Source organism: Protomyctophum bolini (genome assembly GCF_963924005.1).
Source record: "Protomyctophum bolini genome assembly, chromosome: 4".
In the NCBI taxonomy this organism is placed as follows: Eukaryota; Metazoa; Chordata; class Actinopteri; order Myctophiformes; family Myctophidae; genus Protomyctophum; species Protomyctophum bolini.
This window is the reverse complement of record NC_137865.1, coordinates 18,008,499-18,035,839: the sequence shown is the minus strand read 5'-3', so window position 1 is coordinate 18,035,839 and position 27,341 is coordinate 18,008,499. Positions and strand designations below refer to the sequence as shown.

The 27,341-nt window shown below is 44.2% G+C and overlaps 1 protein-coding gene across 3 annotated transcripts in view; it reads left to right on the top strand.

Annotated features, from left to right (window-relative positions):
- The window catches only part of LOC308314834 (A disintegrin and metalloproteinase with thrombospondin motifs 20), a 147,256-nt gene that overhangs the window by 71,427 nt on the left and 48,488 nt on the right, over positions 1-27,341 (top strand). For all 3 annotated transcript variants that reach the window (XM_080762575.1, XM_080762574.1, XM_080762576.1), the window contains exons 16-28: positions 2,537-2,632; positions 5,862-6,028; positions 8,009-8,138; positions 9,588-9,714; positions 10,139-10,349; positions 10,845-11,009; positions 11,493-11,663; positions 13,779-13,898; positions 14,999-15,106; positions 18,378-18,542; positions 20,951-21,229; positions 22,768-22,929; positions 24,489-24,665. In XM_080762575.1, coding sequence (XP_080618701.1) covers positions 2,537-2,632; positions 5,862-6,028; positions 8,009-8,138; positions 9,588-9,714; positions 10,139-10,349; positions 10,845-11,009; positions 11,493-11,663; positions 13,779-13,898; positions 14,999-15,106; positions 18,378-18,542; positions 20,951-21,229; positions 22,768-22,929; positions 24,489-24,665 — 2,078 coding nt within the window. The remainder of the gene's footprint in view (positions 1-2,536; positions 2,633-5,861; positions 6,029-8,008; positions 8,139-9,587; positions 9,715-10,138; positions 10,350-10,844; positions 11,010-11,492; positions 11,664-13,778; positions 13,899-14,998; positions 15,107-18,377; positions 18,543-20,950; positions 21,230-22,767; positions 22,930-24,488; positions 24,666-27,341) is intronic.

The window sequence follows — 27,341 nt, the reverse complement described above, 5'->3', positions numbered from 1 at the left end:
CTGTAGTTTTTGGTTGATTGACTTGTGTAAAGTTACTCCAAATGAAGTTTATGGGTGGGTGTGGGCGGATGGGTGCATGTGTGCGTGCATGCATACATGCATGCTTTTGCGCTTGCAAGTGTGTATGTGTGTGCTGAGAACTGCCATTGGCTGATGCAAAATCAAAACTGCTGCTGCCCCCGAGTGGCTCACACACTGACAGACTGAACATCCTTTCCACGCCAATCTCTTCCCTCTCTCAATTTTGGCAAAACACATTTCTGTACATTACACGTACACATTTTATCACACAAATCAGTATAGACCATCTCCATAGTCCTCTGATCAACATGGATCTGTCCGCTTTCCCATATTCCATCCCAATTGGCTAAGATTGTTTTTCAACTTTTGCAGGATTGTTCCATTTTGAACAAAATTCCTCAAATCTTGAACACAGTGTGCAATTTCTGTGAAATTATGCATGCACATTCCCACTATGGCAGAGGAAGAAATGCCACTTAAAAATAATTCAAATCAGCCTCATGGTGGCGCTATAACAGGCCAATTCATGATTTCACCTATAACTGCACTGTACTGTGTACAACTATGCATGCACTCCCTAGAGGCCAAGGAAAAACCTTTGCCCTTCATTTTCCACATCTGCCTGTTAGAGCGCCATCATGAGGCCAATTTTTCACTAAGAGGGTTTAAGTGGTTACTAACTATAGTCACTCAGCTCTCCCAGAACTTCAGAACGCACAGATGTTTTCTCCATACATAAACGTAACACACATGATTGATGTCCTTGCTGGACCTTATCTCTACTCCCTATCCCCTCCCACCTCTACTCTTTCTCTAATCTCACACAATCTCAAAGGAAACTAAAGACACCCGTCTGCTTTTTCCACCAGGAAAAGAAATGCCAAATTTCATTTTATCATCTTCAAAATGTTAGTGTTCATGGTTCCATTTTTGTCCGCCCCTTTTCTTATAGTGCCATCACTTCCAATTTGACTTATTTAATCTGTATTTTGTTCTCTCTCCTGGTCGGATAAAATCGGTATCCCGAGCTGAAAGTGCATTTTCAGTTTACTAAAGAGCAGGAGAGAATCGGACTCCTGTTACAGAACAAACACGCCATAGCGCAAAATATAGAACTGTTTAACACGTTATACTTTTAACAAAGGAATCATAATAATAATAATAATAATAATAATAATAATTGTGCAGTCAAATTTGGGAATGATACTTTGCCCCAGGTGAAGGAGTTTAAGTATTTTGGGGTCTTGTTCACGGGTGAGGGTAGGACGGAGAGGGAGATCAGCCAGAGAATGGGAGCAGCAGGGGCGGTATTGCAGTCGCTGTACCGCACTGTTGTGACGAAAAGAGAGCTGAGCCAGAAGGTAAAGCTCTCCGTCTACTGAGAAATCTTCGTTTGTACTCTCACCTATGGTCATGAAGTGTGGGTCATGTACGAAAGAATAAGGTCGCGGATACAAGCGGACAAAATGAGTTTCCTCAGACGGTTGGCTGACATCTCCCTAAGAGATACTGTATAGAGCGAGAAGTTCAGTTATGTGAGAGACTCAGAGTAGACCCGCTGCTTCTTCGCATGGAAAGGAGCCAGCTTAGGTGGTTCCGAGCGTCTCCCTAGGGAAGTCCTCGTTGCACGTCCCACTGGAAGGAGATCCCCGGGCAGACCAAGGATCAGGTGAGGATTATATCTGCAAACTGACCTTGGAACGCCTTGGGATCGCCCAGGATGAAGTTACTAAAGTTGCTTTGGAGAGGGAAGTCTGGAGTTCTCTGCTGGAGCTGTTGCAGTTGAAATCGCAATGCTTTCTGGGCATCATCCTAATCCCTATAACCGAAGGACATCAGGGGAGGGGGCAGAAATTACCCCTTCCACTCCTCTTCCTATAGCCTCCTTCTAAACGCCATCTCCATTTCCGTGTCTCAACATCCTACATGCCACCCCCCCCCCCCCCCCCACACACACACACCTCTGTCTCTCTCCTGTTTCTCTCTCTCGCCCTCCCCCCGTGTCAGTTTATCATAGGACAGCAGACCCAGTGCAGTAATTATAGGCCAAAGGCAGGTCGAGGGGAATAATTACATATCATTTGACGGGTGGGCCTCTTAAGAGTAAAACAAGGCCTTCTTTGCAGGTTATTCGAGAGGGCTACAACGCTTTTTTTTTGGGGGGGGGGTTCTTTTTCTTTATTTTCCCATGTGTGACATTCAAATCCCTAAAGGCTACAACCGGACTTCCCTGAATGGGTACTGACTGCGGTTTTGCACATTGAAGCTATTATCGCTGTCCCTGTCGGAGAAGAAACCTTGTATCTCCATATTTCAAATTCTTCATAATTATTATATATTTTTTTTACTTTGTTTATTTTGCCGTCTGTGAAGTTCCGTCTTTCTCCCATTTTCTGTCCCTCTGTCTCTGACCTGTCCATCTGTCTGTCTCCGACCCTCTCCCAGGTTACAACACGGTGGTTTCTGTCCCTCTGTCTCTGACCTGTCCATCTGTCTGTCTCCGACCCTCTCCCAGGTTACAACACGGTGGTTCGCATCCCGGCGGGGGCCACCAACATCGATATCAAACAGGTCAGCTACTCTGGGAAGCCGGAGGACGATAACTACCTCGGTAAGTGAATATGAATAGTGCCCTGCACATCTGCGTCCGTGTGCGTGTGCACACGTCCGTCCGCGTCCGTCTGTGTGTGTGTGTGAGTGCTGAGCATCAAATTTTGGGGCGGAGCACTCGGGGTGTTCCAGTGTTTTAAAAAAATAGTTGAGATTTTGTAGAGCGGTGCTCATGAATGTAATTTGGTTCAACTGTTTCAAATTTGTGGAGTGAAAAAAAAAAAAAAAAGCTAATATCGGCGATCTACAAGAATGTGCACATGTCACATCACCATGAATTTTGAGCTTTTGTAGATCGGCTATTATTTGCAATTTTGCAAATAAAATGTGTATTTAGCGTTAAAACCCGGAGCCGATGCCAGCTAGACCGCCGGTTACATTTGTACCGGTTCAGAGAGAGAGAGAGAGAGAGAGAGAGAGTGTGTGTGTGTGTGTGTGTGTGTGTGTGTGTGTGTGTGTGTGTGTGCACGTGCTGCGGGAAACGTTGGAGAGAAGGGGGGGTGGGCGTCAGACGAGGCTGCTGTGTTAGGAAAGCAAACGTACTGTCAGTCCCACAGCAAGATGAATGAGGCAGCGCTACGGCCTAATTAGAGGCATGTGGAGCCAGCCCACATGAAAGTACATGGAGATGGACCCACCGGTGTGTGTGTGTGTGTGTGTGTGTGTGTGTGTGTGTGTGTGTGTGTGTGTGTGTGTGTGTGTGTGTGTGTGTGTGTGTGTGTGTGTGTGTGTGTGTGTGTGTGTGTGTGTGTGTGTGTGTGTGTGTGTGTGTGTGTGTGTGTGTGTGTGTGTGTGTGTGTGTGTGTGTGTGTGTGTGTGTGTGTGTGTGTGTGTTAACAAGTATGTTCTTGTGTGTTTCTGTATTTTACCATTTGTGCACTGTTGTCACACTGTGGGCGTGTGGAAGTGTGCATGAATTTGTATACTGCAAGCACATACTTGCATGTATGTGCGTTATGTTTATAGGTGGATGCGCGCTGTGTATGTGCATGGGTGCTCGCACAATCCACGCACGCATGTGTGTGTGTGTGTAGTGTAGTGTAGTGTAGTGGTGCCCACTCCACTGCTTGTACTCACCATGTACTGCCAAGGCGTCAGTGGCGGCAATCAGAACCTCGTCATGCCTCTGACACACACACACACACACACACACACACACACGCACGCACACGCACACAGCCACACAGGCAGTGGAGGGGTTAAAGATGATTCGCGGTGTGCAGACTTGAATGTAAACAAAGTTGTGTCTAGAGACTTAATCACACACATTGTTTCAACATGGAGCTCTGACGTTGTAATTAACTGCATATTTTCTAAGAACTCTGCTTTTTTTGTGGGGGGGGCTGGAAAAGGGTGCTATAGTTGGCCTGTTGGCTGTGCCAGTGAGTGTGTGAGCGTACACGTACAGTATGTGTGTGTGTGTGATGCGAGCCTGCAGCTGTGTGCGTACTTACATGCGTTACGTCCATTGTGTCAGCATGCTTATGGACTCGTGGCTGTCGGGAAGATACCTTGCATCTCCATGTTTCAAATGTTCTTTTCCATAAAGAATGCCCTACTTCAGTGGTTTTCAACCCTTTTCATTTCAAGGCCCTTTATTTATTCGGCATATGAGCAACGGACCTCCACGGGCTCCATTTTCGTTCGATCATTCTAAATACATTATTTGGGGATTCAGCAGTGGGGAAGGTCCCTAAAACACCTCCGTTACCCGTTACATTATGCATAGCTGTGGTTTGGGCGTTAGAATAATTAAACCAATCACCGTGCCACATGCCATTGCCTTTTAACACTAGCATGACTGAAGTAAAATGAGACACAAGTAGCATGTGCTTAAATTCATATTTAGAAAATGTTTCAAATGTCAAACATTTCTGAAAACATTTCAAAATCTCAAAAAACTATCAAAATGACCTCTCAGACATGCTAGTGGTCCCTTATCCGTTGCCCGTTATGCCCAGTGCTAAATTGCTTCATAGCCTTACTATAGCCCATGGAAGAGTGATGTGTTTATGCCTTGAAGTCTCACTTGTGCTGCACCCCAACCAACTCTCCATCATTTAGCTGGGGTCCTTGAGGGGGACCCCCTCAAGGACCACTGGTGGAAACCACTGCCCTACTTAACCAGACAATAGTGAAAGTAGTGATGAAATCTTCAAGCTCACGTGTGCGTGCGTGGGTGTCTGTGTGTGTGTTTGCTTACATCTGCTTACATGTCTATTGTGTCAGCATGTTTATATACTTATTTGTATTTGCAGCCAGTGGAGTTCCTCTGTTTGCACTGTAATGTCAAGCACTAAGCAGGGGAGTCACGCAGTCTAACTGCAAATAATTGCAATTTGGTGCCACCAGTGTTTCATCACACACACACACACGCGCGCGCGCGTGCGTGCGCCTGCGTGTGGGCTTTCCAGAACAATAGGTTGCAATTGGATCACTGTTTACTATATATTTTATCATCTCTGTCGGGTGGAAACCTCATATGTCCAAAGCTGTTACTTTTCAGGATTCAAACGCGCCCCGTTTCGAGCTTGTATAGATCTGCTACAACAGTTAAAACAGGGAGATAAGAGGTCGAAGTCGACAGGGAGATAAGAGGTCGAAGAGGTCGAAGTCGATATGTATTAGTCCAAGCTATAGAATATCGTTCCTGTCAGGCAGAAACGCCTGACAGGAACGATATTCTATAGCTTGGACTAATACATATCGACTTCTAAATGCTTCTTTAACAACTTAAAGCCAATATACTTAGTTGAGCGGGGTCGCCCAGGGCACTGTACTCGATCCCAGCGCCGTACCATTTGTTGGTGCCCGCGGCTAGGACCAGGTCCGGTGCTCCCTGGGAGAGTTTATTCTGTTGCTGAAGGTTGCAGAAGGTTTTTGCTTCTTCAGCGGGATTAGGGAAGCTGTCAACACATTTTGGAAACCGATTTAGTGCTATTTCTTGGCTATTTGCCAGGTCCACTCCTCGTTTCCATCTCCACTAAATTTCTGCGGGGAAAATAATTGATCTACAAGCTCACAATGCTCCGTATTGTGGGAATATGAACTTGTATTTATTGAATGTGTTCACCTATTTTTGTACCGAATGGGCGCCTATTATAACACATGTCCAGAATAGGGACATGCTAGGGTTCAATACATTCTCACATCTTTTCTGTTGTTCAGGAGGGCTTTGTGGTATTTCTGCGGTTTCTTACCATTCCTCTCCGGTTGTTGTTTCCCCGCAGCGTTGGCTGACAGCCAGTCCAACTCCCTGCTGAACGGGAACTTCGTGGTGGCCATGTTCAAAAGAGAGATCACCTTCAAGGGAACGGTCATCGAGTACAGCGGCTCCGACACCAAGGAGGAGCGCATCAACTGCACCGAGCGCATCGACGAGGAGATCGTACTGCAGGTAAAGAGAGGCATGCGTCAGCTGTTCTGTTCCTCCTCATCAATGCAGGGCTGTGCACAGAAAGACACCACGTGTCTGCCCTTCCAATGTGCCTTTTTAAAAGCAATTTTTTTCCCCTCACCAAGTATGTGGTCCATCATGGTGACATCGATCAATTCTGGATTAAAAGCGTCTAATATATTATTTATGCCCCAAAATCTATAAATGTCACACACTATTAAAGCAGCCGGCGTTCCACATGCAACACAAGGTGTCCACTTTTTTCCACTTGAGCACCTGCCCCTCAAAATGTCTAGTGAGACATTGATGCAACAGGCGGTCTCAACAGGGGGGTCTGTTGATTTCCGGTGACGTCATCCGAACGCGTCCACTCTGTCCGATGGAAACCCTCTTAAAACGCGAATTAAACAATGAAAACGTAACTTGTGTAACTCGTTATTGGGAGGGAAGCTGTTCTACATCAATTAACTCATGTAACTATCTAAGAGCCTAATGTGTAAACAAATTAACAACGAAAGTGCTGTCAAACAAGTAAGGGAGAGCCGCCATGGTTGTAACATTTTGCAAGTTTCACTCTTTTACTCAGAGATCCTTTTATCTACATAATATTTTCAGGCAAAGGACCTACCTGCTATCATAAACCACTTCAAGTTTTTCATTTGATGAAACGGGTCGGGAGTTATTAAACCGAAAGTGGACGCTGTTCTAGTGTTGCGCATATGGGATTAATTGTAACGGCATGCGCCATAAATGTAACAACGCAAAAAAATGCCATTAAACGTATCGTTTTCAGCTTAAATCAATTATATTTCATTGAAGCAACTCTTTAACATTGTTTTCATACCATGGATGATGTAATGAAAATGTATCAAACATAAGGGAATTATTAAATATTACCGGGTGTACCAGTTTGGGCGTTGAGCTGTACAATGTTATACAACCCTAAACTGATTTAGAATACACTCTGTAATTGAAAGACAGCTGACATAATATTGGCCAATATCTCAAATATGTAAATAATCCATATACTGTAATGTTGATATGACAGAACTAACGTGCATAGTGTCAAAAACGATGCAAACGAATGAACATAAGCATGCAGACATCCATGTCGATTTTAGCTTATCAACATCAAAGAAAAGATTTGTAGACCACAGAACCTCAAGGTGAACATTTTTATGCATTTAGAGAAAAGCCAGTTTTCCGTCAATAACTTCCACTAGGATGACAGAAAACACTTGAAACTTCCTGGGCACGTAGAGTACGTTGCTGTACATATACTGACATGATGATGTCACGATGGCGTTGACCAATCAAGAGATAACGTGCATGTTACAACCATGACACGTTACAACCGTGGCTTCTCTCGAACATGTGCAGCCAAGGTGTCAGTTTGTCTATAAGGTGCTCTATTGTTCACTGTCTTTAATATGATTTCTTTCATCACCTGCCAGGTGAGAAATCACGCTACATTTTCTGCCTTTGTTATATTTTAGAAGTAATACCATCTCTGTTTGCATTAATGATAGTGTAAGTGATATTGTTTCGGCTAAAACAAAAGGTTTCTTGCTAAAAGCTCTATATTGTGATAGTAATCATTTCTGTATCAGTTTTTTGTTAAATAACACGGGTCTCCCTGTCTCTCCAGCTCTTTAATAAACAGTTCCATAAGGAGGGAGTCTGGGGAGAAGCTTACATTTGACAGTGTTTCAATTTCAATGTTCTCTGCTAATTATTTGTGTCATCCCTTCCTTTTTCATGTGTTTATCCTGTATCCTGTTTGTATGTATCCGGTATTTGAAAATACTTTAACATTGAGCGCTCGGTTGCACTTCCGCATTTGACCACCAACATTTGGTGATCGAATGTGGAAGTAGAGCGTTCTTCCGGGTGCTTCAAAGCGCCATTGAGCAACTTCCACTGTAATGAATAGCGGGGGGGGTTACTTTGTTTACTCTATGGTTCCTCTCTCCCATGCAGGTGTTGTGTGTGGGGAACCTGTACAACCCGGACGTACGCTACTCCTTCAACATCCCCATCGAGGAGCACAGGGAACAGTTTGTGTGGGACCCCTCAGGCTCCTGGATGGAGTGCAGCCGCATGTGTCAGGGTAAGACCCAGTGTTGTTTTTGGCAGCACATTTTAGATTTTAGTTTTAGTCATAGTCTTTGGAATAAAACTAAAACGTTGTGTGCTTGCACCCCACATTAAGCTTTCCAAGTTTCCATTACGGCTGCAACAGTTATGAACAAACTAAACGATTTACTTGATTAAAAAAAACAAAAAAACATGTATAATTGATAATCAGTCCTTATTTTGGGCATGTCATCATTATTTAAAAAAAAATTGCATGACATCCATTGTGCAGCGAAGTATGAAACAATGTTTAATGACTTAATCGATTATTCTGTTAATTGTTAATTGTCTGTTAAAATAAAAAAAGAAAACTAATGTGGTGTTTTCTTAGCAAAATATCATATCTTACAGTTACTAACAGTAGTTGTATTAAAGACATGTACAACAGAAACCGATTTTAATCTCCACATACTTATATACGACTCAGGCATATTACCTGCAGTGGATTTATGACAAGTTGCCCCCCTGACCAATATGGTAGCAATGTTGTACAATCCAGTTACTGATGTGGCGTCTATACTACGTAATAATGTCTATGGTGCCGATTCTTGAACCAGCTGACCACGTGTTTGCATCCAACCAATCGAATGGCAGATATTCTGACAGCAATATCCACTACCAATCTGGGAACCCCAATTCGATAAACAATAAATAAAAAAGGGGCTCCTACCCTTGCTTAGTCCACTTTTTCCCGGTGTGCACACACACACACACACACACACACACACACACACACACACACACACACACACACACACACACACACACATACTGTATTCACACACGCACACACACACCCACACACACACACACACACACACACACACACACACACACACACACACATTGTATTCACACACACTCCCTCTCTGTACTGACGGCCTGCTGGTGACCTTGGCATGCCCCTGCACCCCCTGAGCCTGGCCCTTAACCCCCAGATGAGCCGTGTTAACCCTCCCCTCTGGAGGCGGCCTAGCGAGCCTTCCTGTGGATCAGAGCGCACGGCGCTATTAGCCGGATCCTGGGAAAGAGTCGTAATCCGGGGTTCTGAGAGACCCCCGAGAGACCCCCTAATGCCGGATTTATACGTATTTTGCGTCGCAGTCGCGCACCATAAACAGCCGATCTAAAAGCAGACACAGACGCAGACTGCGCATCACGTTGTGACGCACAGTCTGCTTTTAGATCGGCTGTTGTTGGTGCGCGACACCGGGTTGCAAACTAAGTATATAGCTTCGTAATTCTGTGTGCCAGAGGACTGCATGTCAGAAAGCTGATCGGACTTGTTACATGGGGAGGAAATGCGAGGTAAGAGAGCTGCTCGCCAGATGTTGCTCTTAATTCGAACCTTGCCTGTGTTTGTTTGTGTGTATTTTTGTGTGTGTGTACATGTGTGTGCGTGTATGTGTGTGCATGTGTGTAGGCGAGCGAAGACGCAAGGCGGTGTGTGTGCGTAAGAGTGACCAGCTGGAGGTGTCGGAACAACGCTGTGAACATTTACCTCGTCCCGGTGCTGTCAGTGAGCCCTGCAACACTGACTGTGAACTCAGGTGCACACACACACACACACACACACACACACACACGTGCACACACGCTGCCTACAGCCACACCGCACTCACGCTTTGTACATCTATCTATAAATGCAACTTCACCAAGGAATAGTGTTTAGTGTAAAGTCGACCAGAAGAGCTGTTATCTACAATTATACTATTGCTATTGTATATTGTATTTATTGTCTTATCTTGGAGCAGGCTGGTCACCCAATCGACTTCACACTTGGCAGGTGTATCGGATCTGTGCATAACTGTAGCCCCATTTATTTATTTATTTATGTATTTATTTATTCCAGAAGGTGGCCTGGAATCCAGACTGATCTGTTTTTTGTTGTTTTTCACACACACACAATACACAGAGGATCCTTACTTTGTCTTTCTCCGCCCCACCCCGTCCCCCCTCTACCTCCCTCTGCAGGTGGCATGTGGCGGGGAAGAGCGAGTGTTCGGCCAAGTGCGGCCCCGGGTACCGCAGCCTGGACGTCCAGTGCATGAGGTACAGTCAGCTGAAGAGGCAGAGTGAGAGGGTGGAGGCCAGTCTGTGTGGGGAGCTCTCTAAACCCCAGACCAGGGAGCCCTGCCACGGGGACTGTCTGCTGAAGAGCTGGCAGTACAGTGCGTGGTCACAGGTACAGTGTGGAAGATGCTATTCACTAAACATCTGTTTCCAACGCATTCTCACTCTCAACTTGTCACATAGTGTACGGGACGGGACCCCTTGTTCAAATATCTTCGATGTTGCAATGCATCTGAATCATCTGTTATTATCAATGCATCTGAATCATCTGTTATTATCAATGCATCTGAATCATCTGTTATTATCAATGCATCTGAATCATCTGTTATTATCAATGCATCTGAATCATCTGTTATTATCAATGCCTCTGAATCATCTGTTATTATCAATGCATCTGAATCATCTGTTATTATCAATGCATCTGAATCATCTGTTATTGCCAAATCATAAATAAGCTTTCACGGGTAAAGTGGGTGAAATGTTTTTCATGTGCGCTCCATCATTAGTAGTTTTTTGAATAGAGGGGAGAGAGTAGGAGAGGTAATAAGAAAATAAAAGAACACAACCAGGTCGCCTCCGGTTAAGAGTTCTGTTTTTGTTTCTGCAGTGCTCTAAGACGTGCGGCCGTGGGAGTCGGACCAGAGAGTCTTACTGCATGAACAACCTGGGCAGGAGGCTGTTGGACCGCGACTGCAGCGAGTACCAGAGGCTGGTCTCTGAACCCTGCAACGAGCAGACCTGTCCCAAGTGGTTCCCCAGCGAGTGGAGCGAGGTGAGACGCTGCACAAGCTCTGGACTTTAACATCTGTTAAAGGTTGTCCTGTGTTAACCTATAACACCTCATCTGCATGCAGGCACAAGGAGTGAGCGTTCCACGGCCATATCACACGAAAAATAGATATGGAGCGTCGGTCATTGCATTGCAATGTAGCCTGAACCAATCAAATAACCAATAAATAGTAGCGTGTAGATCTCAACCAATAAAAGGGTTTGGGGCCACGAAACCTCGCTCAAATAGAGACTCTGCGAGCGAATATAGGAGGGGTGGACGACGCCCACGTCAGAACAGTCTCATTGAAAAACATGTATTCTAATGAGATTTCATCGTTCGCTCGCTCGCATCACTGGCAGTGTAGATGAGGTGTAAAGTTAAGGAAAGTCCACATCAACATCACTGTCATCGTTACAATTTTGCTGTGGACTTTGCCATCCGCTTTATAATCCCCCCCTCCCCTCTCTCCCTCTCTCTCTGCAGTGTCTGGTGACCTGTGGGAAGGGGATGAGACACAGGCAGGTGTTGTGCAGTGTGGGGGTGGGAGAGGAGAGGCTGGCGGAGCACCTGTGTGACCCCTCCAGCAAGCCCCCCGGCGTGGGCTCCTGTGAGCTGCCTGAGTGTGCCTCCTGGCAGGTCGGCGTCTGGGGAGCGGTGAGTGCCACACACACACACACACACACACACACACACACACGCTCACAAACACACGTTTGTATTACTACTTAGATCGGTGGTTCTCAACCTGTGGGCCGGGACCCCCAGGGGTGTCCCCAGGTCACAGTGAAGTGACGATTTAAGGACAAAAAAAACAAAAACAAAATACTGTGCATCAAAGGTAAACAACTATACTATGAAAGCTGGTCAAACATATAGGCTAAATTGTAAAATAATTTAAGAAAGTACACATGCACGCACGCACGCACACACAACTGTAATGACACATACTCACACATGACTGCATACACAGGTGCGATTCTCACAGACAAATTCACACACGCATGCACACACACACACACACACACACACACACACACACACACAGGTCTGAGTGAGGACATGGGTTTCATGTGTGACTCGCATGTGTGTCTGTGAACCTGTGAAAGTTTGTGTGTGCGTGCGTAACCTGATAGGTTAGTTAGTGCACTGACTCCAGCTGCCTGGTGCAGCTTTCACTTTGCCCTCATATCCTGTCCAAGTAAGCCTTACCACACACACACACACACACACACACACACACAGACAGCCCTATACCTCTTTACCACTATACACTACTGACCTCTCTACATTCACTCCTGCTACTGTATGAAGAGACTCTGCAGATGTCTCATTCATAGTCTAGTGTTATGGGTTATGATTAAATATCCATTTTGTATTATTATTTCAAAATATTTCCATTTTAATATTTTTATAATTAAAATTGAAAAAAAGAATCTGTCTAGAGACAGGTTTCCCCAAAGCATTCACTTACAAATCTAGTGAACATGTAACACAGAAAACATTTCCCAACCTTTACAGTATACTTGTCAATACTAAAGTAATTAACAAACCAGGTTTTAAACAACCCGTCTCGTTGCAATCATACTAAATAGTATGTATTGCCAGACACCTGCAACCCTGCAACATGGTGCAACCCAATTTGAATCCTCCACCTATAAAAGGAGCAGTGGATTCAGTGGTGACTCTTTTGTGTAACTTTGACCAGGAAATGAGGATGGTGGGTGTTTGACAACATAGTAATGATAATACTTAAACTGTTGGACTTTGAAAGGAATAAAAGTATGTTTGACCAACCAATTGTCTCTGTCCAAATTATGAAATGAAATGAATGAATATATGCATATAAAACTGTAGAACAAGTCAAGATCAACTGATTGCTAACTTTAGCCGGCATAGTTAGCAAACAGTGTTTGATAATTACCATTGACTGACATGTGGGAATGTTGAGTATGAAATGAGGTTATGATAAACAAAAAATTAAATACAATTAAACATGTGTGGCTCAAGAGGAAATGTCTTTATCATAGTTTGAGATAGGTTGTAGTTGTAGGACTAATGACTGGTCTAACCAATGACTAGTCTACACCAAATACTGTCTAAACTAAGTACTGCACCCGTTAGGTTTAGGGTGAGGGTTTGAGATAGGTTGTAGTTGTAGGACTAATGACTGGTCTAACCAATGACTAGTCTAAACCAAATACTGTCTAAATTAAGTACTGCACCCATTATTTTCACTAGTTTGGGTCCCCGGAGCGAGAAAGACATTTCTCTTTTATGTGTGGAGCTAAAAGCTCTGGGACATGCCTGGCTGGTTGTAGTTTATAGACGTAATGTGGTGCCAGACGTGTTTACAGCAGGTACAATCAGATAGACGGGGTATATCGGCTCCTTAACGCCCGTGTAATCATAATTTGTTGCTCAAATAAACCTGTCCGGAGGCACTTCCTCCGCTCTCACGTTGTGCCCCCATCCTGGTCGCGGACCCCCCCCCCCCCCCCCCCCCCGCCGGTTAGAATTAGGGTAAATGGTCGAGTGTGTGTTGAAGGCTTTAACTGGGGTTTTTTTGAGACCCGCTTCGACCTTGACATGCTTAAAGATAGTTTGAGATCGCTGTTGTTTGACTTTTGTGTGTGTGCGTGTGTGTGTGTGTGTGTGTGTGTGTGTGTGTGTGTGCGTGTGTGTGCGTGTGTGTGTGTGTGTGTGTGTGTGTGTGTGTGTGTGTGTGTGTGTGTGTGTGTGTGTGCGTGTGCGTGTGCGTCTGCATTTCAGTGTGCAGTGACCTGTGGCCACGGCTACCAGATGCGGGCTGTGAGGTGCGTGTCGGGGGCCTACGGCACCACACTGGACGACCGGGAATGCAACGCTGCCTCCAGACCACGAGACAGCCAGGTGAGAGAGAGAGAGAGAGAGAGAGTGTTTGGCATTAGAGAAGGGCAGACACAGACAGACCTGGCTGCCCAGAGAGGAGAGGCTGTGCTGTCACTGTGACGAGGCAGCTATAGAGACAGAGTTACACTTCATAATGTAATGTAAAAACTACACATAATATTAGGGAGGAGTTCTTTCCAAAACTTTAAACAAATTGCCCAGAATTCCAGTATGACAGAAAGGGAGAAATTACCACTCCTTCTGGGAAAAATAAAGAATATTTTGGCTGCAAAATATGTCAATTCCTGTAATAAGAAAAGGGACAACCAGTAGGATACACATACAGTATGCCATGTTTTTTTTTCTGCACCACCTGCTTTATTTTTTTCATTTCATTTGGCAACACTTGTAAAATGTCATGCCAATAAAGCCTGTTGAATTGCGCACTCAAAGTTTAGCCACTTTCACCCTGGCATCATTATAAGCAAACATCTTTCAAAAAGGTTCAAACATATACAAATAGTTTCTGTCTTTATGTAGATCGCCTATTTCTGCGTCGTCATACGATGAAGTATGAATTAGGACTTTTAAGTCGTTTAAGATCAATGTTATTCCTACCAGAAGTGGGCAATTAGTGTTGTAGTAAGGTGGAAAACTACATGACAAACATGATATAGTGCATTCATATCTGTGACAGGCATATTGGTAAATGACACGCACACACGTACACTTTTTTCTTTCAACATTATTGACCAATATTAGGCTAGTTTGGGCAATGTTTTGAAATGGCGTTCTTAGTTCCATTCGTACGATGTTCCAAGTTTCAGACCTGTAACAGTCAATGTTTTGGACCCCTAGTGGTCCTCCGACCCAGTGTTGAGAAACAGTGTGATAGATCAGTGGTTTTTCAAAGTGGTTGGTCAGGGGACCCCCATGATGATGATGGGTCCTTCAGGGGCATTTGTACACTCAGGGTTACATGGGGTCCTTAGCCCGATATACAGTAAACTGAGGGGTCACTGACGTTAAACTGTTTGAGAATCACTGCTCATAGACTGACTGACTGTGTGTGTGTGTGTGTCTGTGTGTGTGTGTGTGTGTGTGTGTGTGTGTGTGTTTAGGACTGTGAGGTGGTAGCGTGTCCCTGGATGTCACCACTGCAGAGCACGCCTCGTCCTGACCCCTCCAGCCAGCTGCTGACCCAGTGGAGATATGGCTCCTGGACCACGGTATGGACACTTTACATTTATACTGTATTTATTTATACCAAATGAAGCGTACATCATGAATATACAGTATTAGTCAAAGAGCAAATGGGGGACTACGGATGGAAATGAGCAATTCAATGGAAATCTGGTGTATGTACATTACATCATGTGTTGTTCATTAATATTCGCTGTCTGGTCCAAATAAACAAATTAAGTAAAGTAATAGCATATCAATTATGACCACCCGCGGCAGTCGGTAGTGTTTCTCGGCGGCATCAGTCCGCCCACCCCAAACCCTAACCCTAACCCCAAACCCTAAACCTAACCCTAACCGCAAGCACGACACAACGCATGGCATCAGTCCGGCCCCTCCACCCCAAACCCTAAACCTAACCCTAACCGCAAGCACGGCGGTCGGTCGGTAGTGTTTCTCGGCGGCATCAGTCCGACACTCTCCCCCTAGCCCTTACCCTAACCATAACCGCAAGCACGACACAACGCATGTCGGCAGCTGCCGCCCCTTCTCCCGTCACTGCCACGGCTGTTACCGGTATAGTTTTCCGGCGGTTTCTGCGTGAAGCGGCGGCCACGAGATGGAGCGGCAGTGGAGCGGCATTGGAGTGACATAATCCCCCGGAACGTGCCGGTCCTCCCCGCGGCACGCCGTTGTCGGATTATGCACTCGCTGCTTCTGAGCAGACCTGCAGTTTTCTGCGAGTGTTTTCCAGATACTGTGTACTGTGTGTGTGTGGTGCATAAAACGGAATGATGATGGCGTTGAGAAATGTAAACCAGAAGTGGAGATGCTCATCACAGCTACAGTACATGTATCTCTCATCTTCCCTTTTGGCAGCAAATCTGACTGTAACCTTTGCTTGTCGTAAATCAATCTGCTCGGCTGGCAATCGGGACGCAATCACAACAGAGCAGCTGATGTTTGTTCGCTTCTGCCTCTGCCTTTCACCAACACGGATGTAGGGGATATTGACTTCAACAGCTTGACAGATGGGGTAAAGTTACACATCTCCCGTTATGATGAGTGTGTTTCGAAACGCGCAGGGCCCATATCGGCTTTCGTAGAGTCGTGCACCGTGTGCCAACTTCATGAAGTTGTGTTGCTGTGTTGCCAACGTTATGACCTCCATGGTATAATACTGTTCAGCCCCATGCGAAAATGATTTAGCTTGGTCTCAGACGTACGTACGCACACTAACAAATGATGATCACAAGCACGTGTGCATATGCTTAAAATAAAACATTGCATTATGCATAAAAATGCATGCACAATGTGCACACACACTCTTGGAAAGGGCATGTGCACGCAAAAGAGCATACCGAGCAGAGGGGGGGGGGGTGTAGGCCCCTCTATGTCTCCTCGTGCACTTAGCATTGTTGCCTGCTGCAAATGAAAAGCACATTTCATCTAAACACCAGTCTACGGTTTCTAAGGTGGAACCTTGTGTATCAGACTGAAAGCCGACATGAGATCGTATGTCAGAATTAGGAAAGCGCCAGTGTGTGGGTCTTCAGTGTGCAGGCTTCACACACGCACGCATGCACGCACGCACATGGACGGACTGATACATTGCACTAAGAAGCCTAACTGCCATCCTTTTTTATTATTTTTTTGTTATGGAATTTAGACTGTTATTGATGAGTGGAATATGACTTGTGTGATTGCATTATGTATTCAGCCCCTCAGCAGTGTTTCTGTCGTACTGTTGAGTTCAGACTATCAATAGGCTCTATGCACAGCACTGCAGCAGACATATTGGAAATACATTGGGCCCTCTCCCTTATTATATTAATTCCGTTACAGGTCTTACCAAACAACCATCTTGACGTGGCCTGTCTTGCTTTATCCCCCAGACCTTCTAATCTGGCCTGATCCTCTAATGCAGATGAAATGTGCTGTACAAATATACTTGCCAACTATGGAGACAGGGTTACAAATGATGTCTTCATGTTCCCAACTATGGAGACAGGGTTACAAATGATGTCTTCATGTTCCCAACTATGGAGACAGGGTTACAAATGATGTCTTCATGTTCCCAACTATGGAGACAGGGTTACAAATGATGTCTTCATGTTCCCAACTATGGAGACAGGGTTACAAATGTATTCATGTTCTCAATGATGAAGATAAGTTCAAGGAAGCGTGCTATATTCTAGATGTATACTATAGAGCAGATGTTTGTGGACATGTACCGCGCAGCACGTTACACATTGCGATTGTATGAATACATAAATTAATGAATGCACTATTTTTTTAGTACACAGCACGTCATGTGAACTGAACTGAACTTTTTGTTCATATTTCAGTCAGGAACACTTAATGTTCCTGACTGAAATGTTAATGCAACAAAATGGAACACAGTTAAACCTGGCTCTTAAGCTGTTCCCTAATTTTAGCTGCGTTGTTAGATATCTTTTATTATCCACATGGGAAAATTACGCCTACATTCAAGAAAAGACAATACATGTGCATCACAATTAAAACATGCAGACAATAAACAGAGTTTAACAGACAATAAAACGTATGCCTAATTCTAAATTTCAAAGGGTCTTTAAAAAAAAGCAATGGCCTCTCCACACTCATAGAATGCCCTTAATGTTTGTGTATGCTTTCATGTATGTATACGTAGCGTAGATATATGTATCTCCCTGTTCCTAAATGCTTGTCTTGGTTGAGCAGAGCCTGAAGGCCAAGATGACATATAATATTCACACTTGTATTCACATTTTATTTAATACAAATGTTCTCAAACTATTCGTGGATTATCTGACTGAATGAACAAACTACATTAATTGAAAACACTCAGCTGACAGCCGATTACAGCTGAGGCGCATATGAGTCCCATGTCCTGCATACACTAACCTCACATCACCCGATGAGTAAACGGAGGAAAGCCTGGTTTTCATTCCAAAACTGAGCCGTGCATGCGATCCGTTTTAGATAAAAGGAAAATTATCCCGGGTTCCGTTGGTGGGTTCCGGTTGGTGTCGCATTGTTTTTGTTCCCCACATAATGAAAATCAATCAAGTTTAGTCTCGCTAGTCACACTACGAGTTAGAATAAAAGATGGATACCAAACGATTATTATACCAAAAGACACAAAACAATTATACCAAACTAAACAAACTTTAATCATTTTGGAGGTGCACGGTGCGCTTGGTTCCGGCCGCCTGATCACTTAAAGTTATTTCTGCTCCAGACCGAATCAGAACATTGAAATTCATATTGATCTCAGGCTATGCACGAACTAACGCCATGCCTGTGTCCGTCCTGCAGTGCTCCGTGTCCTGTGGCAAGGGGAAGCGGGCGCGATACGTCAGCTGCAGGGACGCCCAGGGAGGAGTGGCCGACGAGTCGCACTGCGCCCAGCTGCCCCGTCCCCCAGAATCCTCGGCGTGCTTCAGCCCGTGTGGCCAGTGGCGGGCTGGGGAGTGGTCTCCTGTAAGTATTCCGACTGACGCTGTGGCCAATGTTTCTCTTCATCATTGGTTCTCAAACCTTTTTCCTGCCAAGGACCACTAAATGAATATGTATTTGGCCGTGGACGAAATTATTTAACATTTTCGATGATGTTCAAAAATCACACCTGCGTGAAGTGAGGGGGGTTCTTATCATCGTACTTCATCCATTCATTGTCAATGGGAACTTTGTGTAGGACAAAAAAAGTCGATTTGCTCGTCTACATATGACGTAAATTCTCCATTAATTGTCAATGGGAATTTAATGTTTGTGTAAAACGAAAATCTACACTATAGCTGAATATAGGAAGGGCTAGCACCCCTCAAAAACAGCAGATGTACAAGCTTGCAGCGTGGCACGAAGTGACACACTGTGACATTGTATATCTGCTATTTTTGAATAGCCAACGTTTGCATGGATGGAGTGGTTAAAAATGATTGTGATGCTGTATTACCTACTTTTGTTGGGGACCCCCTGAAACCCCCGCCCCCACAAGGACCCCTGAGGGTCCCAAACCCCACTTTGAGAACCACTGTCCTATGTTTCATAGACTTCCAGTAATCAACTCAATTGTGTTGGGTTTTTTATGGTGTGGCTTTGCAGGAGGCTAGCATCTACAAGAGTGTCGGTCTGGGGGTGTGTGTCGTGTGTGTCTGTTTGTGTGTCTGTACGTCTGGAGTTATTCTTCTTGCAAACAATCATCACCAAGGCATACTGGCCACAGATTATTCAAGTTTCTTTGTTTCATTCCAAGAATATACAGTAAAGGGGGAGGAAGTCACCCCTATTCAGTCTGAATGCACATATGTTATTCATGTGATGTCTGGAGTGTTGGCCTTGATTTGTGAACGTTAATAGCAAGCCTCTCCCAAAGCTCAACAACACGAGAGCCAAGACTCACTTGACATATCATTAATAGACAGATTTAGGGTTTCTCTTGCCAGTGCATGGAAGAACAATCTTCGCAGGTGCTGGGGAAACTAAATTGCATAAAGGCAAATTTACACTGATATAACGGCTGATTCTTGGTCTATATACTCCTTTGGTGCTCCCAAAATAAATGGAACCATGCAGATCTATCCAAGACCGTTTGACTTGCATAGTTGCATTGTAAGATTGAAGTTAAAGCATAAAACATGAGAAATGTGAAACATCTTTAGGGGAGGTACTTCTGTGGCAGAGCAGAGGATTTTTCAGAGCATGTTTATTTGAATGGTCAATCAATCGATTGTGTTCCGGCTTGGATAAATGAAAGTAACATATCTCTGCTGTCTGGAAGAAACCACCTAACTCCAAAATGTAGATTTTTCAGAAAAACCCCCCCAAAAACATCCACCTCAAGTGGAGGTTTTTGGCGAAGCTCTTTTTAATACTTTTCTTGGTACTTCAATTATATATATATATATATATATATATATATATATATATATTACTAGTATACAGTTAAAGCCTTGATCGCTGGAACAGCTCCAGCTGTGTTAACATCAGAGCTTAGAGGAGGTTCTGTGGTTTATACTGGAGCTGCAGTGGGAGAAAAGCTACCACAGTGTTTACAAAACACTACTTGGCAACCGTGTGTAAATTCTGCATTCGAGGATTTATAATTTCATTGCTGCGGGGCAGAAACTCATATTTCAACTTTTATGTGTCTTTTGTAATGTCCCTAGTTCATCATACAGTACTACGGTGTCACACTAAAGTAGCAACAACAGCCTATAAACTCACGAGTCACAACTCATCGCCATGTGACCTCATTATTATCGTGTTCTAGGCAACACTAAAGAGGGGGACATTTTTCATATTTCCACACAACACCTATAGGCCTATAGTTCAATGTTGAAAATGAGTTTAACCATGTTTGTGGGTTTTACAGTATATATTGAACCAAAAACTATTAACAGAGCTTGTGACTAAATAATAACTACATTAGAAACATTGGAACTCTGCTTCTTTTCCTAAATTCCTCCCCATTTTCCTGAAAAGAACACGTTTTGGTTTCCGCCTGACTGTACAGTAAGTGGGATGCTAGCCTCAGAAACACAGACGTTTTTATTTCCAGGGAGAAAAAAAAAGTCTGGGTCCGAGTCCACTTCAATTCGGCATAGAGTAGCGCAAACGTCGATCACTCTCTGCTGATTTCTGATCGTCTGCACCTTTGTTAAATTGACGCACACACGCACACCCGTACACACACACACACACACACACACACACACACACACACACACACACACACACACACACACACACACACACACACACACACACACTCCTCTCTCTCTCTCGCTCTAATTAATTAGTCCAGCAGCTATACCATAGAAAGCATAGGTGAGTTCCAGGCTAGTGGGATGCTGACCTGCCATTCTTCTCTTTGCTCATTATATCTCCAGTGTTCTGTGACGTGTGGTGGCGGGGGTCAGGCCACCAGGCAAGTGCGCTGCACCAACTACCACCAGCCCGTGGACCAGGCCTTCTGCGACCCGGAGGAGAGGCCCGGCACGGAGCAGGAGTGCACGGCGGCGCCCTGCCCATCCGTCCACCAGCGGCAGCGGGTCAACGACCAGCCCTACGGGTATCCCAACCCTCGCGACCCCGGACACCACCCCGGACACAGCAGCTGGAATGTGCCCTCGGCCGACAACCAGTGGAGGACGGGACCCTGGGGAGCGGTATGTCTGCACCAGTGTTGATTTCGTAGACTAAAAAACTAAGACGAAAAGTGTTTGTCGACTAATGTACAGCCTACATACGGATCCACCGTGCACGCTCACATGCTTATTATTCCTTTTTCTGCTGAAAATGAGACAAAATCTGGTTTTCGGGGGTTATAATTCCATTCCTGACATCGTGCGGTCCAAAACAACTCCATCGCGGGTCCACCGCAGCTTAGAGTGAAGGCACACTGTAGTGTGGTGGGACTCCATGTGGAGGGGATGTGTTAAGATTAAAAAGTGAACCAATAAATAAATACCACTAAAATAAACATGCTCTGAAAATGCCCAATGCTTTAGACATTTTCAAGAGGGTGCACTGCTGGTCCAGAAAAGGTTGGGAACCACTGCTTTAGATTATACAGTGCACTATATTTATTTGCTTAGAGAAAGATGGAACGAACAAACAACGGATACAGGAATGAACAAACGATAGAGTGAGACCAAAAGGACATTTAAGGTCGTGCCTGCAGGGCTTTGCGCTTGGACCGACGGGCTTAGTGTAATGAGCTTTTAACAGCTACAGTGTGAATAATATTCAGTCATTATCCAGTCAGTGTCCTGCATACTGTGGGCGTGCAGACGTTTATCCGACATACCAAAATTATTTTAGCCCGACAACACGTCGCTCCTGACATGCGTTGCTGGTTACAAATCACCCGTCCAGGTGCGGTTAGGGTAAGGTTAGTGTTTGGATCGGTTGTCGGACAATCGGACTGTCGGACTCTTGGTCGGAAAGAATGCCTGCACCCCATACTGTGCTTTACAGTGGTGGGACTGTTGTGTACACACTCCCACGCCACAGACAGGGGGGGGTGGGGGGGGGGAATGTGTTGTCATTTTTTTAATTGGACACAGAGCGTACCTGTTGCTCCGTCCAAGGCTGAGCAGTGTACAGTTTGCCAGACTGTTTTTAAACAATCATGCGCTCTGTCTGTGGAAGGAGCATTTTGCAGCTGGTCAAGGTCTCGGTTGAAGTCAGGTGAACAGAGAGAGAGTGCAAGCGTGTGTGTGTAGGCTACTGTGTGCATTTTCTCACTACATCAGAGAACATTAACCACTTTCAACCAGTCCCTTATTTGGGGAAAACTTTAAATACATGTCAATATCTCACAACATGTTGCATTTATATGGGCTATTTTCACTATGTGTCATAATGTGAATTATATTGTACTTCAGTGGTTTGAATCAGTGGTTCTCAAATGACTGGTAACTCTTGAGGATGTGAAACTGGAACCAAATGGACCCGTAAGGGTTATGGAGGTCTGAGTCCTATAATGCATTGCATAGTAAACCGGGGGTCCTTGAAATAAAGAAAAGGTTGAAAATTGGCAATTATCTCCATACAAGCTATCCCTTAGTTCTGCCACATAAGTGCATCCACAGCACTGTTTTTAAACCCTGTCGCACTTTGTGGTTTTAATGGCTTAAGGCGTATGTGTGAATGATTTGCGAAGAGCCAACGTGTAAGCCATGTGTTCTGTGCCCTCCTCCAGTGCTCCAGTACATGTGCGGGGGGCTTCCAGAGACGGGTGGTGGTCTGCCAGGATGCGGACGGGCGCAGCAACAGCTACTGTGACGAGAGGGTCAAACCCGCCGAGTCCAAAAGCTGCGACTCAGGACCATGTCCTCTGTGGAATTATGGGATCTGGGGAGAGGTGAGCATACATGCTTTATGTCAGCGACACTAGGATGACATCTTTCTCCCTCCCTCTCTCTCTCTCTCTCTCTCTCTCTCTCTCTCTCTCTCTCTCTGAGAGGGAGTCACTTGAAGGCCCATAAATCTAAATGTAAATGTTTAATTTCCTTCCCCTGTAATCTAAAGCAGTGGTTTTCAAAGGACACATACGTATTTGACCGCAGACCCATTTGAAAAAGGTTTGTGCAGAGACCAGCATGTTGTTTACACGTTGACTGTTAAATTCATCTTTAACTTTTTGAAGAATCACCCGATCGTGAACGTAGCTCCCATTGCACGAACGTGCGCCTTAAAATAGCACGATCGCTTGTCCTAATGTCGGATATTCGACATTCCACAATCGCCATCGACAACAAGACAGAGAAACACAGCCGTTCAGTCCATGCCACCATATCTCCATAGCATTGCATTGGAGACTCAATTAGCAGCCCCAGAAGCGAGCGTCAGTTATTTTTTTCCGGTCACATGATCTAAACGTACGACGTGTCACAAAGTATAAGCCCCCCAAGGACCCATGGAGGTCCCCAGACTCATTAACTAATTTTCACGTACTTTTCACGTACTGTACCTCAATAACTCATCTCTACAACTGGTTCAAAAGCAGTGCCCGGCTACTCACTAGGTCCAGGAGAACATGTCACATGAGCCCTATCGTTGCCCCCCTGCACTGGCTCCCATCAATTTTAGGATCCAGTTTAAGATTATTTTAATCACCTACAGACCTCCTCACAATCAAGCGCTGGCAAATGCAACCTCCTCCGTCCATATGTTCCCAGAAGGTCACTGAGGCCTTTGCCTGCACTGCCCCCCGACTGTGGAATGACCTTCCCCTGGCCTTAAGATTTGTGCCTGCCCTCTGTTGACAATTTTAAAAGACTATTAAAAACCCACCTGTTCGGACAGGCGTTTACTTAACTTTATGTGCCGGCAGCCTTTTAATGATTGGCCGTCTGACATCTTATTTTACTCATTTGTTTTATAGTGCTATGTTTTATATGTTTTAAACCTGTAAAGGACTTTGAGGCTGTCATTGTCTGTGAAAGGTGCTCTATAAATAAATGTTACTTACTTACAGACCCCACTTTGAGAACTGACTGAGGGTCAACTAAGCTACTATACAATAGTGTTATGTCCATTGTCTCCCTCTCCCTATTGAGAGAGGCAACTGCAATAATGTCCAGGCTACCATAAATAAAGGTGGCGGCACATCAAGTGTCCAATCTGGCATGCCGTCTGCTTCAAATCTGATACAAAGGTCCTACCCATCACCAGCAGGTTGGAAGAGTAGGAAGCCGCATCCATCCAATACAGTTGGTATTAGTTAACTTGGTACTTAGCAAATTAGTATATTATTGAATTGTATTAACATAATCATCAGGAATAGAAAATGGGACAAACGGATCCCATTATATTTGTTGTTTAGTCACAAGCTCTTGTCTTGTTCATATTTTTTGTAACCCACAGACTGGACATAACCACTTTAGCCACCACTAATTACAATTATTGTTATTCCCTCAGTGTACGCAAAGCTGTGGAGGCGGCAGAAAGACGCGCTTGGTGGTGTGCCAGCGGCCCAGCGGCCAGAGACTCAACGACCACAACTGTGACGTCCTGGACAAGCCTCCGGACATGGAGCAGTGCAACCTGGAGCCCTGCCCCGGCTCCGCCGCCTGGCACCGACGCCCATGGAAGCCGGTACGATAGTGCTTCCTTCTCCCCCCATTCGTTTGTCCTCCTCACTGGGGGGGCCACATCACCGTAATTAGACGGGGTGTGTGTCCTAAAAAGAAAAAAATCACAGGGAGAGTAACGCTACTTCCAGGCCTTTTGCGCTAAACTGTGCGTGCGTTTAAGCCCTAAAAACGTCAGCAAAGTCAATAGAGCGTTAGCTTAGCTAGCTAGAGTTGCTGTTGGATATACCAAGGTTAGCTAGCTAGCGTTGCTGTTGGATATACCAAGGCGCGGCGGCCCCAACTCAAAACGCTCCCTGCAAAGTGTCATGGTACTGATTAGAAACAAAGGAGAGAGAAATAAATTGAAAAAATAGAGAAAAAATGAATAAATACACAGAATGCTGCTCCACTTAGGGATTAAAATACACATGGATCCCATTCTGAGCCTTCGGCTCCAAATTAAAACCGATAAATTAGAGGGACAGTGTCGCCCGACAACACCATATCTGTAGAAGCAATAATGAATAACTAAAAAACTGAAAAAAAATATTATTTATTTCATATGTGAAGCTTGAAGAAAACATTGTCTGCTGTTATTGCTGTCTTCTTCACCCTGTATTCCGAAGTACACAAGTGTATATTTGTGTATAAGAGTTTTTAATATTTTGATCTTTATTTGAACAGCAACAACTGACTTGTTACTGTGTTTTTGTACAGTGTGATTTTCTTTTTAAATTTTCTCGTAGATACGTTTTTTCATATTTGAATTATAATATTTAATATTTTTTACTGGTGCTCTTGGTTCAGACCTCTCGCCTCTTCATGGATAACCACAGTTTTTGTACAGAGGAAAATATTTTTCAAAATAACACACTTCATTAGTATTTTTTTATATTGTGAGTTATTTTTTCTTTTGTTTTGTATTCATACATTTAAATCTGAAATCTTATATCTTCAGGGGAATTTTAAGCAGTCTAAACGGTCCAAAGTGCTTTTACCAGTAGCAAAGAAATGTTCTAACGTTCATGTGGGTTTGACAAGCACGAAGATAGAAAGGTTACAGCGAAGTATCAACTAATTGTCAAGATTATGTTATGTTTCAATTTGCAGTGTGTAGCCTAGTAGTGCATAACATACATACAGTACATACAGTACTGTACGATGAATAATAGGAAAATATACAAGCGTGTTCTACAACGTGACTATATCTAGTTTTACTATATTGTCACTAATCAGGTCTAAATATTGTCACTGTTAGGTCGAAACCTTGTATGTCCAAAATTGTTCCCTTTTTAATATAATTGGTAAAAAAAGAAAAAAGTATTGTGGTTATTGTAGTCATAAGCTTTTATTAATACTGTTCATTCATTCAATATGTATAAGCCCGCAGACAGACTGTCTTTCAGAAATAGTTAAAATAGCAGATCTACTAGGTCACGACTCACAACATGTCGATCAGCTATGTTGACTCATTTTGCACGAAGTAGGATTTTCTTTTAAAAGGTTGAAATATGGAGATGTGAGGTTTCTGCCTGACAGACGACATGGGGTGCACTTCAGTGTACTCATTAATATGTACAGAAAGACAAGACGAGACTTGAAAGCCATACTAAAGGGTGAGTTATACTTAGTTGTGCGGTGGTGTTGCACAGGGACATGCACACATATACAGCCCCTGCCTTTTTACCCGTCTGTAAAACAACTGCCCTCTCCAGACCACGAATGCAACATTTACTGTGGTGAAAGAAATGCAAATGCCACACCTTTCCTTGCCAGCATTCTAGGCATTGCTTTTTTCCGAAGTCTCCTGAACTTGAACACAGTATTTTGCGTTGAACAAATGTATTTAGAAATCCATGTCGTACACCGCATCTCCACTAGCTAAAGAGCGCCCCGAAAATGGCTGATCTACAAGCTCTCAACGCGTTGTGAGCTTGTAGATCTGCTATTTAAGTGCCCTCTTACGGGATTTCAGCCCCTGCCCCTCTAACACTCTCTGCACGTCCCTGGTGTCGCACCCCGTAAATAGCTGATCTACAAACTCACAACCAAGTATAAATCAGATAATCAAACAGAGCAGGGCAGCATCAACATTAGATGTTGTGAGTGAATATGAACTCTTTGTTTTGTTTTGTTTACTTTTGTATTGTTTCTTTGTTAATTTTGTCCATGTCGACAAAATTACGATCAAGGTGCTACAAAATATTTACATCATTGATGCCATATTTGTCTCATGAAAATAGAGATTTAAAAAAAAAACATTTCTAGGTCTTATAATGGATTTATTTATTGTGCTACTTTCATATACAGTAACAGTGTCAGAATTGGTGCAGTTTCAGTGCAAAAAATATCAAGCTACGAATGCGGATGCTGACTTCATGGTCTAGCGGCCGATGCTATAGCAGGTTATGTTTGAGGCTTTCATCTGAAAGTCTTTCACTACATTGATACGCGTGAATCTCGTTTGTGTCCAAGCATAGGCATGGTAGCGTCCCGTCTGCCTCTGATTGGCCTACCGACACTGCCCGTCTTGACTGTCCTCCGAGGTGGATATAGCTATGCTGGATAGTCTGATGCGAGGTTACTCCGTGTGGGAAATAAATAATACGAGTACGATATGATACAAGAGAACTGTCTGTAACTTGTACGTTTTATTTTTGTAGAAGAGGCAAACTAATATTGTTTATGCCGTTTGCTT